Genomic DNA, 12888 nt, shown 5'->3' with positions numbered 1-12888 from the left:
GGAAACTGCTGATATAGGTTTTCAAATATATTTTTTTTGCCATTATATCATTGAATTTTATTGTACTGATGCTTTTGAAAATGCATAAAACGTTTGCACTTTATTCCATGTTGTGTCAACTCTTACACAGTTCAGGAAGATTCGCAAGACCTCTACATAAACAACCAAAGAATTGTCGCCATTGACATGCCGGATACACGTCTTTCCATGCCATGAAACTTAATCCTGCTATCGGATTTCTTCCAATGTCCAGACGACAAAGACCAATTGTGCGATAACAACATGCTATAAGCATAAATGTTATAGTTATCGGCATGAATCTTGAGCTCCGACCTACATCTGTGCAGTAGTGATTTATTAGCAAAGAACCAATCCCGAGTGACGGCTATAACGCGATGCACTGCGGGTCAATCACCGCTTTAGACCGTCCCCGCGCCTCACTTCATACCATAAAAGAGACCCAATAAATTACTTCTGCGCAGGTGAAGGTCAGAGCTCAAGATTCGTGCGGATAACTATAAACCCAATCCGATAAAACTCGGTCAAGCCATTCTCGAGATCAGCAGCATCAGATTAATCAATAGATTTGCTAAGACACATTCGTCTTAATCATTACATAAGCACATAAACAAATATAAGGACGGCGATACTTGCAAAAAGTGAAAGTTGTTGTAGCCAAAAAAGAATGGATGAGGCCTTATATGACCACCTTAAAATACACACCTTATTACTTGGTATTAAGGTTAAAATTCCTTTAACAGATCTTAATACCGGTAATGTTAAGTAAGGTATTTTGTAAGGCACTTGTCGGGTTGTCGACCAGTTTTAAACCTTTATTGTCGGTTACATACAAAGGAAAGGTTCAAAATATTCCAAAATTGAGATCGATGTTTTCCCTTTTATAGAGGTTCAAGTTTAAGTGGGTACTTTAGTTGCAATCTGTGTTGTCATCTACCTTGATGGGTAGCCAGATGGGTATACTTTTTCTTTAATTGATTTATTTAGCTTAACTTTTAAATATGGAGACAGTGAATAGTGACAGTGAATTTGGACTACCATACATTTTTGACCTTGCCATGCTTTGAACATTCTTCTGAATTTTCAGTTTCTGTATTTCCAAATTTTCAGGAGATGATTCTATGTGATTCTACCCTGGACCAAAAAACTAGTAGGTATGAGTAGTTTTTTTATACTTGATTAATCCAACTCAAAGCTCAAGTGACGTATTTTATGCTCCGTTATTCTATCATCTCTCATTTTAACGATGACCAAATGTAGTGTCTTCTTAGAATTGGGTGATGTCCCTATGTGGTTTTCCCAAATTAAACATTTCATGACGCACTAGAAAGAGTAAACACTAACAGCCTTACTACAAAAATTTAAACATCTGTTGAACATATGTCTAAAAAATGTGGCTACAAAATGATCTTATTTCAACGTCATAATCTGTCATTGTAATCACATGTCATTTTTAGACAAGTGTTCAACAGACTTTTAAAAGTTTTTGTGGTAAGATTTTCCATCTGTGGTCACAAAGAACTTAATTATTTGGTCAATTCTGATTGAAATTAACACACTAGCCACATTACATTATTAATATTGTCAATGACACATAACAAACATAAATAAAAACCATTTTACGACGACTTTTTATTACTACGAAAAAGTTAAGTCATCGTCGTCTGCGTCAACAATCGAATTTCAACTATATACCTTGAAAATAGAGTGCATTTTTGTTTGTTAAACTAAAAATTAATAATCTACAATGACATAGGCGTAATAAACAAATTAAAGTCCGGTTTCAGAATATTAGATACTTGAGATTTATAGGTATTTCTGTCCCACGGATTGGGACAGTTCATTTGTCGAAGCGATGAATTTGAATTTGAATTCTGTTGTCAATTTATTGCTCTCTATAGCTATTTATAAGAATACATTTTTTCATGGCCAGTGATCTCTTTAATATAATTATTGTGGCATAAGTAGTCAATACTTCTTAGTAAGTAAACTCTGGTCTATGGAATCGTAAATCACACTTGGGACCAACAAAGTGCACAGCAGTAGGTATGTATTATTCTTAGAGATACAATAAGATCCTTGTCCAAAACTTGTTTTGAAATTCTAGTTACATTTATCATAGTTAGTCTAAAATATTTCTTAGAACCTGTTACCTCTTAAATTATAGTCTGTCTAGATTAATTGCGTAAATTTCGGGGAAGTCCATTTTTTGGAAAGGTCTTTTAATATAAACTCGCTGACATACAAAGAGAACTTTATACAACCTTCGCATTTATACATAGGTACTTATCTAGTATGCATCTTTTTATTGAAACTTAGGCAAAGCACATTCTATTAGTAAAGAGCAAAATTGACTCAAGTTTCCACTTTATAATGCACCTTCCTACTATGATCATTGACCATGCTCTACCTTTATTACACTTTGAAGATCATTAAATCTAACTTAATGTTATGGAAAATCTTCGAATTCTTCTTTCAAATTCCAATGTATCCAAGACACATCCTACTTTCAAGTCCTAGCCCTTGCTCCTCTATATAAGGCACCACTCATCTTCCCTATCCGGCGGAAACAAAAACGGGACTCCCAACGCCAACATCAGAACTATTGCAAACTCATACATATTAAAGCCTTCGACTGTACCGTAAGATGCGCGTGAGTGCCTCCGTGGGAGTCCACAAGGCCTGCCAGCCTCTCCAAGTGATAATTGAATCATTCATACAAGTCATTCATGGAGGTCCGTAGAGAGACTGATTGTAAATTAGCAAGGTTTGACTAGATGTGGCCACATTATGGAGTAAGGAAAAAATAACAGAGATGCTATAAGACAGGTAGGTCAGGAGCCTTCTTCTAGGTCAATTACATGAACCAAATGATCACTTACAAGCGAACTAGCAAGGTATTCAGGTTCTTTGGGTATAGCTGTCTACGATTTTTGGTATTACTAAAAATAAGGGTCCAAAAAAGGCGAGTAAGGTAGCTCGTAACGTTCCTCATCCGCCGAACACTAGCTTTTTCGCGCGCTACGTTATGGCATCTCCGCTAGTAATTTTGTTCTCCATAGAGCACATTGATATGGCTGTATTTCTTTATTAGTGGCTAAAGACAGTCAAAAGAAATACTGTAAGGAATTTGCAGCTATATTGGAAGCTTCTCATGGGATTGGTATGTCTTTTTCTTGCCTGTTTCATAGTGTTATCCATCTTTGCACCGTTTTATAGGCGTAAAATGTAGCTATTTCAAAAACGTGTTTATGATCTTTACTCTTTGTGTCTAGGGAGATAAACTTTATTTGTATGGCGTTGATCATCAATTAGCGTAAATTAATTGTCAAAATATGTACGATATACAACTTTATTCCAAGTATTGAAAGAAGACACCATTAAGTGTATCCTTGGAACAATGTATTTTGTTTACGTGGATTACTGTAAAAAAGAACCTGTAAAAACCACAACTTATCGTGCATTCAATTCCCAAAACATAACATATGATTTGCCTTCCATAAAAACGCTATAATACACAGAAGTTCAGTGTGTATTTGCGCAGAAACCAGTCGAACTCGCTTCGTCGTAAGTTCTGTGTTTTATACGTTCATAAATTCGACACTTAATGTATTCTCGAAATGATATTTGGAGAGGAGTTTCGTGATGTGAACGATATCGTTGTAAGGTTGGAACTGAGATGCGCGGAGCGATTTGTTGGTAATGTGAATAGAGAGTGCATATAAAATTCTTGCTTTATAGAAGGCGAAATGTTTTAACAAATCAAATCAAATTAAATCTCTTTATTTTCAGGCTGCATAGGCCCATAAATATATACCTTAAAGACTAACATACATAATATATTATACAAACATTGTTAGTATATAAAAAACTTAAATCTATGTTAGTAACACTTCACTACGCACTACTAACGCTGTTTCACCTGCAACCCATAGGAACTACTGTTCGTATTTGGATAAAATACTATAGCCTATGGTACTCGGGAAGAGTGTAGCTTTCCAACAGTGAAAGAATATTTCAAATCAGTTCAGTAGTTTCGGAGCCTTCAGAGTGCAGACAAAAAAAATGGTTTTCTTTGTTATATTAGCATAGAAATAGTATTTAATAAAAATTGTGACATTTAATTTTCCTATGAGTGAGTTTCAATAATAAATAGTTTAAAAACATTGTATTTATACCTGTTTATGTTGATCTGGTAACGGCATTTGAATAAATGCTGATTTACAAAGAGTTATATTTCTTACGTCTAAACAATTAAGTTTAAACTTACCTAATTGCTTCCGTTTGCCCCGAAAAGGCATTTAATTTATATTTCCTGAGCCGATAACTGTTATAATACTGATATCAATCTTTGCTATGTAAATGGCTTTAAATTTTAATGGGTGCGTCAAATCAGTTAAAAACTTTTTAAGAATCAAAACAACAGTCCAGACGAGACGTAACAACGTACTATCATCTCCCGAGCCTTTTCCCAACTATGTTGGGGTCGGCTTCCAGTCCAGTACCAGTGTTTTACAAGGAGTCACTGCCTATCTGACCTGCTCAACCCAGTTATCCAGGCAACCCAATACGATGAATAGCCTACATTTTGTAAAAAAAATCCTTTTCTCGCTTCAAAAGTCAAGTCAATAGGTATCTGTTAGCGTATTTGAAAGAAAATCGCTCCGCTCATCAACAAAGCTTAACCTTTACCACAAAAAAAGGTTCTCAATAATGACGCAGTAGGATTCAAAACCCTATATTTGGAAGCTGGGGGCGTGAATACCATACCGATTGCATTAAGTTGGTTCAAAAAATATTAGTCTCTGCGCAACACGCGATATTTTGCAATAATATAAATATGCTTGCTATATGGTGATTTCATCTTGTAATTTTAATATTTGTATGCAGTTTTTATTAGGGTTCCGTACCCAAAGGGGAAAACGGGACCCTATTGTTTTCGCTCCTCTGTCCGTCCGTCCGTCCGTCCGTCCATCTGTCACTAGGCTGTATGTCATGAACCGTGATAGGTAGAGAGCTGAGATTTTCACAGATGATGTATTTTTGTTGCCGCTATATCAAAATATACTGAAAACTAGAATTAAATAAATATTTTGGGGGGGCTCCCGTACAACAAACGTGATTTTTTTGTCCGTTTTATTAACCCTCCGTGCTCGGGTCCGACTCGCACTTGGCCGGATTTTTATAATTATTTATATACTGTAATGCCCTTTTCCTGGTCTTTATAAAGTTGTGAAGTATTAAAATGTTATTTGATATTGTATAACTACTAAGGCCGTTGGTTTATTATGATTAGAATGTTTCTATGGTCTAATAAAATGTGTAAACGTAACTTTATGCAAGCATAGATGTAAAGGTTAATGCTCCGCAGTATACTTAAATGTATTTAAATAAAAGAAAAACTATGTATTCTATATAGGTCTTTCTACTTACTTAAGGTTTTGTATAGTCAGACCAAAATATTTTAATTCATTTTTAGTTTCGTAAAAATTTATCAAATGTTTGATCACACAGATGCGAAAGGGTGTGAGGGAATTCTTGGATAACTTCCCATAACATAAAGTAAAAAGACAACCAAACATTCCATAAATCCTACACCATTAAAAAGTATTAAAAACATACCAGTAGAACTTACGACAAAAGATACAAGTGTACTTACGACCTTGTTTGTGAAAGGTTAAGCGCCCGCGCATATCCTTGTTCGGATTGACAGACAAAATATGTTGATGACTGTTTAATGCCAAAGATTTTATGTCGAATTAACGATGTTTTATGGGACTTATACCGTTGTTAAGTATAAACTAGCTAAGCTATCCCGTTATTGGGAAAATAAATTGGATAAGATTTTGTTGAGAGTAATGCAATTTAATGCATTCGTAGTCCAACTATCTAATGTTCTGTTCTATAAAAAGTTACTAGGGATTTGAATAGTAATATAAGAATAATAACAAAATCGTCTATTTGCGAACCTACAGAAAACCATATAATATGTACAAGGAAAAGTCATCGCTGACACGGTTGAAGGTCAAAACATTTGACATTTGACTCCTGAACTAGGCAAGAGTTTCCTCATATTCCATTCACATTGAACGCTAAGAATGCTTTCTGTCATCATCACCATCATTATCAGTCTTTTAATCGTCCCACTGCACTGCTGGGCACAGGCCTCCTTTCAAATAGTCCAGGTTTCCTCGAGATGTTTTCCTTCTCCTTTAATCAGTCATTGGTGTCCAAGATATACTTCGAAAGTACATACAAACTTAGAAAAGCTGCATTAGTGCTTGCCTGACCTAGAGAATCGACACACGAATCACGAATCTTACACTTATACTTCCTATACTCTTTGATAATGCAACAAAAACTTAAAACATTTAATTACTACACTTGTGTAAATAAGAAAATTGACTCTAGTTTTCTCAAAGTGAAAACTGCTCGTACGTACACAGTTTAGTTTAGAAAATTGCGTACAAAAACTGTTGTTGAGTGAAATGCAGTAACGTGAGATGGTAAACTACTTTCTTCAGTTAACTATAATAGGTATCGGTTTACCGTATGTTAGAGCTGGTAGTTTCACTCGTAACCTGATGATATTTAATATAGATTTAGGTTGTTAAACATATTTAAGTTTTCAAAAAAAAAACTTACTTATAATTTTTGCTAAATTCGGAAGCCCCGAAAGTTTGGAAAAAGGCTAAGTAGGAGGAGGTTCTCAATTCGACGTATGTGCATATTTTTTTTACGTACCGTTTAGAATTCTTACTACATAATGGATAGGAAGTAAGTGTTAGGCAGCTATTAATAAATGAGACAAAGGTTCAAGGCAAAAATTAATTTTATTAGGTATAAATACGCTCCCTGATAGCAACGGCGGATCCAGGGGGTAGGTCACAAGGTCATGACCCCCCCCTGGGCCAGGTTCAGGACCTAAGAGGACCAATACTTGAAATGGTTAAACATGATGTTTTATGTTTTTGTTACAAGTATAAGGTAATTTTTATTCCGAGTGAATAGGTAGATAGTTACAGGTAGAGTAGTTTTGCTGAAGAATTCGTGATCGCAACGCTCGCTCTCTATTCTTTATTTACTCTTTATCCGTACAAAAAAGGAGGAAACGGGACCCTGTTACTAAGAATCCGCTGTCCGGGTTGTCTACATTACTTGCTGTATCTCATGCAGGGCCGTCTTAACCTATAGCGCAGGGTGTGCGAATAAACCGGGCGCCTCGATATCAGGGGCGCCGCGGGACGCCCCAACACCAGAAATTACACTCGTTCAATAAGGAAGTTCCACATTGTATCATGATACTGACAAAAAAGACGCCTTCGCTTTGTTGGATTGATTTAAGATCCTTCAACTAAGTGAAAAAATTCTAGCTCGCTACGCTCGCGAATAAATTACTATGTCTGTTATGTATTTATGTTTGTTTATTATTTTTATTGAGGCACCGAATCAACGAACACAAATGGCACTCGCTCTAATCACGGTTCCTCTTTATTTGTACGTAATTCCCAGTCTGATTTGTGAGTCTTCAAACAAATTTGCTTTACAATGCACTTAATCAGGTGCTTTTGTGTCGTAGGCTCAAAAAATTTCGCGCTCGCTCCGCTCGCACAATATCATATATACCTTGCCCTGATAACGTCATAAGTCAAAAAAAAATATTTATGGAGTCCTCAAAAACAAAAGAGTATGCGCTTCTGACTGCTTGTTCCTTTACAGCGCTTTTTAAAACTTATGAACTTCTTGTGGCCCAAAATTAAAAAAATTGCGCACTCTCTTCGCTCGCGTTTTTACAATTACGTTGTCCTGTCTCGACTTTCATAACTTAAATCAACAGTTTGAGCCTACAATTATTTGGAAACATTTTTTAAGTCCTTTACCTACCAAAAAGTGACTTTCGTTCGAACGTTCTTATTTATATTCCTTGTAAAATACTTCGATCAATGTGTGCTACTCAACATCTTTCAATAAACACAGGTGACGCTTGGGTGATGATTGCACCCAGGCTACAGGCAGAAGTTTTCGCAGAAAATGTTTTACTGTTGCTGCAATAAGAAACGTACGCGCCCTTTTCTGCGTACACAATACTTTTCAGACGTTTAGTCTTCAACCTGAAAAAATTCTCGCGCTTTCTTGTATTTGTGCTGTATATTTGTTATACAGCAAGAAAGCGTTTTCATCTACTGTCTTTTGGTCCTCGACCTGAACAAAAATTTTCGCGCTCGCTTCGCTCGCGCTTTTTTGTTTGGCATGTGTGTTTAGTATTGATACATTGAGAAATTGCGCTCACTCTGCTCGGGCCATTTTCTACATGAAAATACTTTTCTTATCATTCGTAAAAATTTCGAGCTCGCTACGATCGCGCTTATTGTATTTATACTACTACTTTTAATATTAAAAGAAGTATACGCTACAATATAATAATTTTTGTGACTTGACCACGACTGTGTGACCCCCCCCTGGCGCCGAAGCTGGATCCGCCCTTGCCTGATAGATTATGATAACATAATTTATTTTGATGGAAGTATTAATTATTTAATTGTTTCTCTTTCACAGCTACAAGATGGCGTTATTATGGTGTGTGCTGGCGTGCGCGCTGGCCATGGCGCAGGCGCAGTCGAACTATGGATCTCAAGCGAACAATATCGAATACCAGGGCGAAGGACTCCCTGAACAAACTGTGCTGGATGGGAAGGTCAGTATAATTATAATTAAGATCGGAAATATTTGACAGGCTTTTTACTTGCTCAAAAGTTCCATTTGCAAAATATTAGTCTAAAAATGAGATGGAGCTGGCCTTGGGTAGCTAATAGCGATAAATAATTTCCTTAGTTACTGTAGAACTCGTAGGAATAGTTTTAGTTTTAGTGCGGATTACAATTACCGATCTATCGATTGTTTTTGGATTAGACATTGTTTGTGATTAGCTTCATATAGATTATGTCAAACAATCTCTATTAATCGGAAAACAACGGACGTATCCTAGAATATGTTCATAGGTTTCCACATAACAAAATGTCTTTTGCAAAATCACATTTTGCGGAATGATTTATAGAAGTTATCTCGAACAGAATCGTCTAAGAAGCTCACCCAAAACTGCACCTTATCATTGCAATCAAACCAAAAAACTCGATCTAAACATAATTACACCAAACTTCGAATTTTCTGAATGAGATTAGATCAACCTAACCTCATTCAGAAAATCCACTTTTTTATAACAATAAAACGGTCTGTTATGTTGTTATTGTTAACCCACAATACAAAGTGGGTCTGACCGCAGAATACCGGTGTAAGAACGCGCGCACACTACAAACATTTAGTCGACCAATAGTTGATTTTTGCCACTAAAACAGTACGAAGATGAATGTAACATCATCATCTTCCGAGCGTTTTTCCCAACTACGTTGAGTTCGGCTTCCGGCTAACCGGACGTAGCTGAGTACCAGTGCTTTACAAGGAGCGACTGCCTATCCGACCTCCTCAACCCAGTTACCCGGGCAACCCAATACCCCTTAGACTGGTGTCAGACTTCTTCTCGCAGGATGTTCAATGACAGCCGCGACCTACAGTTTAATGTGCTTTCCGAAACATAGTCATTGGTGTCTGTCTATGATATACTTAAAAAGTAACAACGATTAGGTATTTGTTCGGTACCAGACCGATTAAAAACTTTGATCGATTTTCAAAAAAAATATTTGTTTTTCTACCAAAGGTCGACACTTAATAGTTTAGTAGTGTGCGCGCAGGTGTAAGATCGAGTTGTTACTCATCTGGGTACGTTAGGAACATCGCACGCGTAGGGTTAAATGTGGTGAAACTATGTTGCATGTATGGTGTTCTTACTTCCTTATGGCAAGAGGTTAATCTTATCTAGCGGCAGTTTTGAATAATAGGAGTTTCTGTATCCATGAAAATAGAAACTAACTTTGGAAGGTCATGGTATAATGCAACTTGTAAAAAAGAGGATAGGTACCTATTGGAAATTGCAGAAGCTGAAACCTATTTCAGCTTTTAACTAAATGTAGAGCAATCTCGTAAAAATGCGTCATAAATGTAAAATCGTCCATAATCCGGAATTCATACAAATTATTTCGCCATTATACAACAAAAATTGATCCAACAACTTCCCAGAATGACTCTAATGAAATCACAACTCATATCAAAAGTATACAAAACGTATATTAGTTTGTGACTGTGCAAAATAATGCTCTATTGTCAGTTTTTGTACAAAAAAAAAAATGGTTAATTTTCATTTACAAAATGACCTTGAAGATAATTGACATTTAATCATGCTGTGAAGTGATGTGACAGATGAATTTGGTGATTTTGTGACCTTGAAATCTTTATAATACGTTACATAGATTGCAGTGATGATGCACTTTATATTTTTTTGTGAGATGTCTACGACTTGATAAGGAAATGAATTCGTAGTGGTTGACTATGTTTAAGATACTAAACTGTAATTATGTTATATATCGGTGGTGACAAAAAATATATGCATTAACTACTAACTTATTCACAATGGCAATTGCCCCAAATAATTAATTTCTTCAACTAACTTCTATCATCCAATGAACTCGTAAAATGATGCTTTCTTTTGATGGTCGTCATATTCTATTAATAGGGATGATTAGAGATCATTAAGGAATGCCTACATTTAGAAGTTGTCCGTAATCGGTCAATACGATGTCTTATTTTCTGACTTCTTACTTTGCATTAACATCTTTCAAAGATTTACAAGTATCATACACAGCATCAAAGTTTTAATCTTGCTTGTATCAACTGCAGCAGCATTTTTCTCAAAAGATTTCTCAACTCAAACACAGATGCTTGCCATTTTGTCCGACCTTGACTCACTTGCGATATTTTGTATGCGCTCAACGCTCGCCCTTCTTTTGTCCCGGAGATGTTGAGCTATCTGTGGTCAACAGTCGCTTTTTGAAGTTCATATTGCATGCATTGAGGTCTGCAATATGTCTTTGGTGTTTTATGTTAATGAGAGAACAAGGTGCATGTAAATCTGTGTTTAAAAGGAGTATTTTTTTGTTTGATCTTGCATGTTGCATCTCATGTAGGTATAAAGTAGAATAAGGTTCAATGCAACTTTGATTGATTTTGGATTTCTATCCGTGTAAATACAAACTTAATTAAATAAAAATTAAAATACGTATGTGGTAGATAAGTATGTAGAATCCTATTAAAAAATCTCAAGCCCTATAAAATTATAAAACCAAAATTCTTCCATACACAATTTCTAATTAATTTAATCCTTGCCTTATGTATGACCATCCCAGATCTGAGATGGATTCTCTGAACCTTCAAAATTGTTACTGCAGACCTCTAGTAAAATTAAAAGTAATAAGACTTTCAATTTCAAAACTCGAACGTGTATGAATTGACCTTTCTAGCTAACTGTGCTACATAAAATCCATCTGTGCTTGATAGACATTCTTATACTATTACTATAGATACATTATTATAGATAGGTACGTTCAAATAGTTCGTGTCGGAAATAATTTTTTTTCTAATCAATTTCTGAGTGCGACTTTGTTACATTGTTACCTATGTATCAGTTTTTGCTCAACTTCTTGTCGGCGTTCAGTTTTTCGGTTCAAATGGCTACTGGGTATTTTGGACTGACAAGTTAGTTTATCAAGAAGTGTTGTCTACATTTGAAAACTTTTAAAGAGTTTTGGTCAAACTTATGTTACCTATGGTATAAAATAATAAATTTCTTAAGGATAGTTTTAGGACCAACGATAAAACTCGTATCTTCTATCCTTCTGCAGGTTGAAAAAAAAAAAAAAACAATTCTACTATTCTATAGTCATAGGATCCTTTCACATTAGTTACGAATTTGAAATACATGTTCTCTAAAAACTTCTTCACAGCAATAAGAACTCCATAGAGAGTTCAGTTCCATCAATGGTGTATGACAAAGGATTTGATTACAGACAGACAAAGGATAGTTATAAGGCTGATTACAGACAGATAGCTTGAGGGTACCATTGTACGCTGATGTAGTGTCAACATAGCTTAACAGTTCAGACGAGATATTGTTATTGGGTTTAAACGGAAACATATACCTTGGAGATAGGAACGCTTGACTGGTGTGGTGATAGCCTTAAAGCTGGGTGCGTGTCCAGTGTTATACGTCATAAAACTGATGGCTATTTTGGGCGCTATCTTTTGTTGACTTTCGAAAATTAGGTAATAAATAATATAGAATAATTTAAATTTATGAACAAATATTGGTTTCACGATATTTCTAAGGATTTATTAGTACTTCAATATCAGATTCTCCTAATTCTTTATACCAATGTGCTTTTCATAGCAGGAGGAAAACGGACTATATTTTATTGCGAAAACATTATCATTACATGTTCCAAGCAGGAAGTCTTGTGCTTTCGTGGTTTGTTTCTAAATTTCACAAAAACAGTATTGACAATATTTTCGCAATGCTACTTCTAGTACAAAAGTAGATAGAAGGCAAAATTGACGTTACTTTCGCACACGACAATTCCCTTATCGTATCGTACACTAATGTACAATGTAAACGCCCACCGATAGTAACTGCCCGAAGGTAATAATTAGCAGTAAAGATTTATAGCGACGTTTGGCATGCAACAAACTAAATATAGAAATGTTGCAATCGTCCTGCCTGGGCCCCGGGCTACATCCCTGGGTTATGTACGAGATTCTTCATCAACTATGATAAAATTGCTATCAAATCTGTAGAAGCTAGTTTTTTCTTCGTTTTAGTTTTAAAGTTTCTTATCTGAAGATTTTATTCGTATTGACCACACCTATTACGCTAGCATTGCTCTAAAAATCTTTGTAGATATTTTTGTGGAATTATTACCTTTCTAG

At 35.6% G+C, this 12888-nt stretch overlaps 1 protein-coding gene across 3 annotated transcripts in view; it reads left to right on the top strand.

The window, feature by feature from the left end:
• Pot (papillote) overlaps positions 1–12888 on the top strand; it is an 82298-nt gene that overhangs the window by 57810 nt on the left and 11600 nt on the right. For all 3 annotated transcript variants that reach the window (XM_064034836.1, XM_064034837.1, XM_064034835.1), the window contains one exon: positions 8575–8713. In XM_064034836.1, the coding sequence (XP_063890906.1) occupies positions 8582–8713 (132 nt within the window). In that variant the 5' untranslated portion in view covers positions 8575–8581. The remainder of the gene's footprint in view (positions 1–8574; positions 8714–12888) is intronic.

Source organism: Helicoverpa armigera, chromosome 5, assembly GCF_030705265.1.
Source record: "Helicoverpa armigera isolate CAAS_96S chromosome 5, ASM3070526v1, whole genome shotgun sequence".
Classification (NCBI taxonomy): Eukaryota; Metazoa; Arthropoda; class Insecta; order Lepidoptera; family Noctuidae; genus Helicoverpa; species Helicoverpa armigera.
Note: the sequence above shows the minus strand (reverse complement) of the source record. Positions and strands in the feature narration are given on the sequence as shown.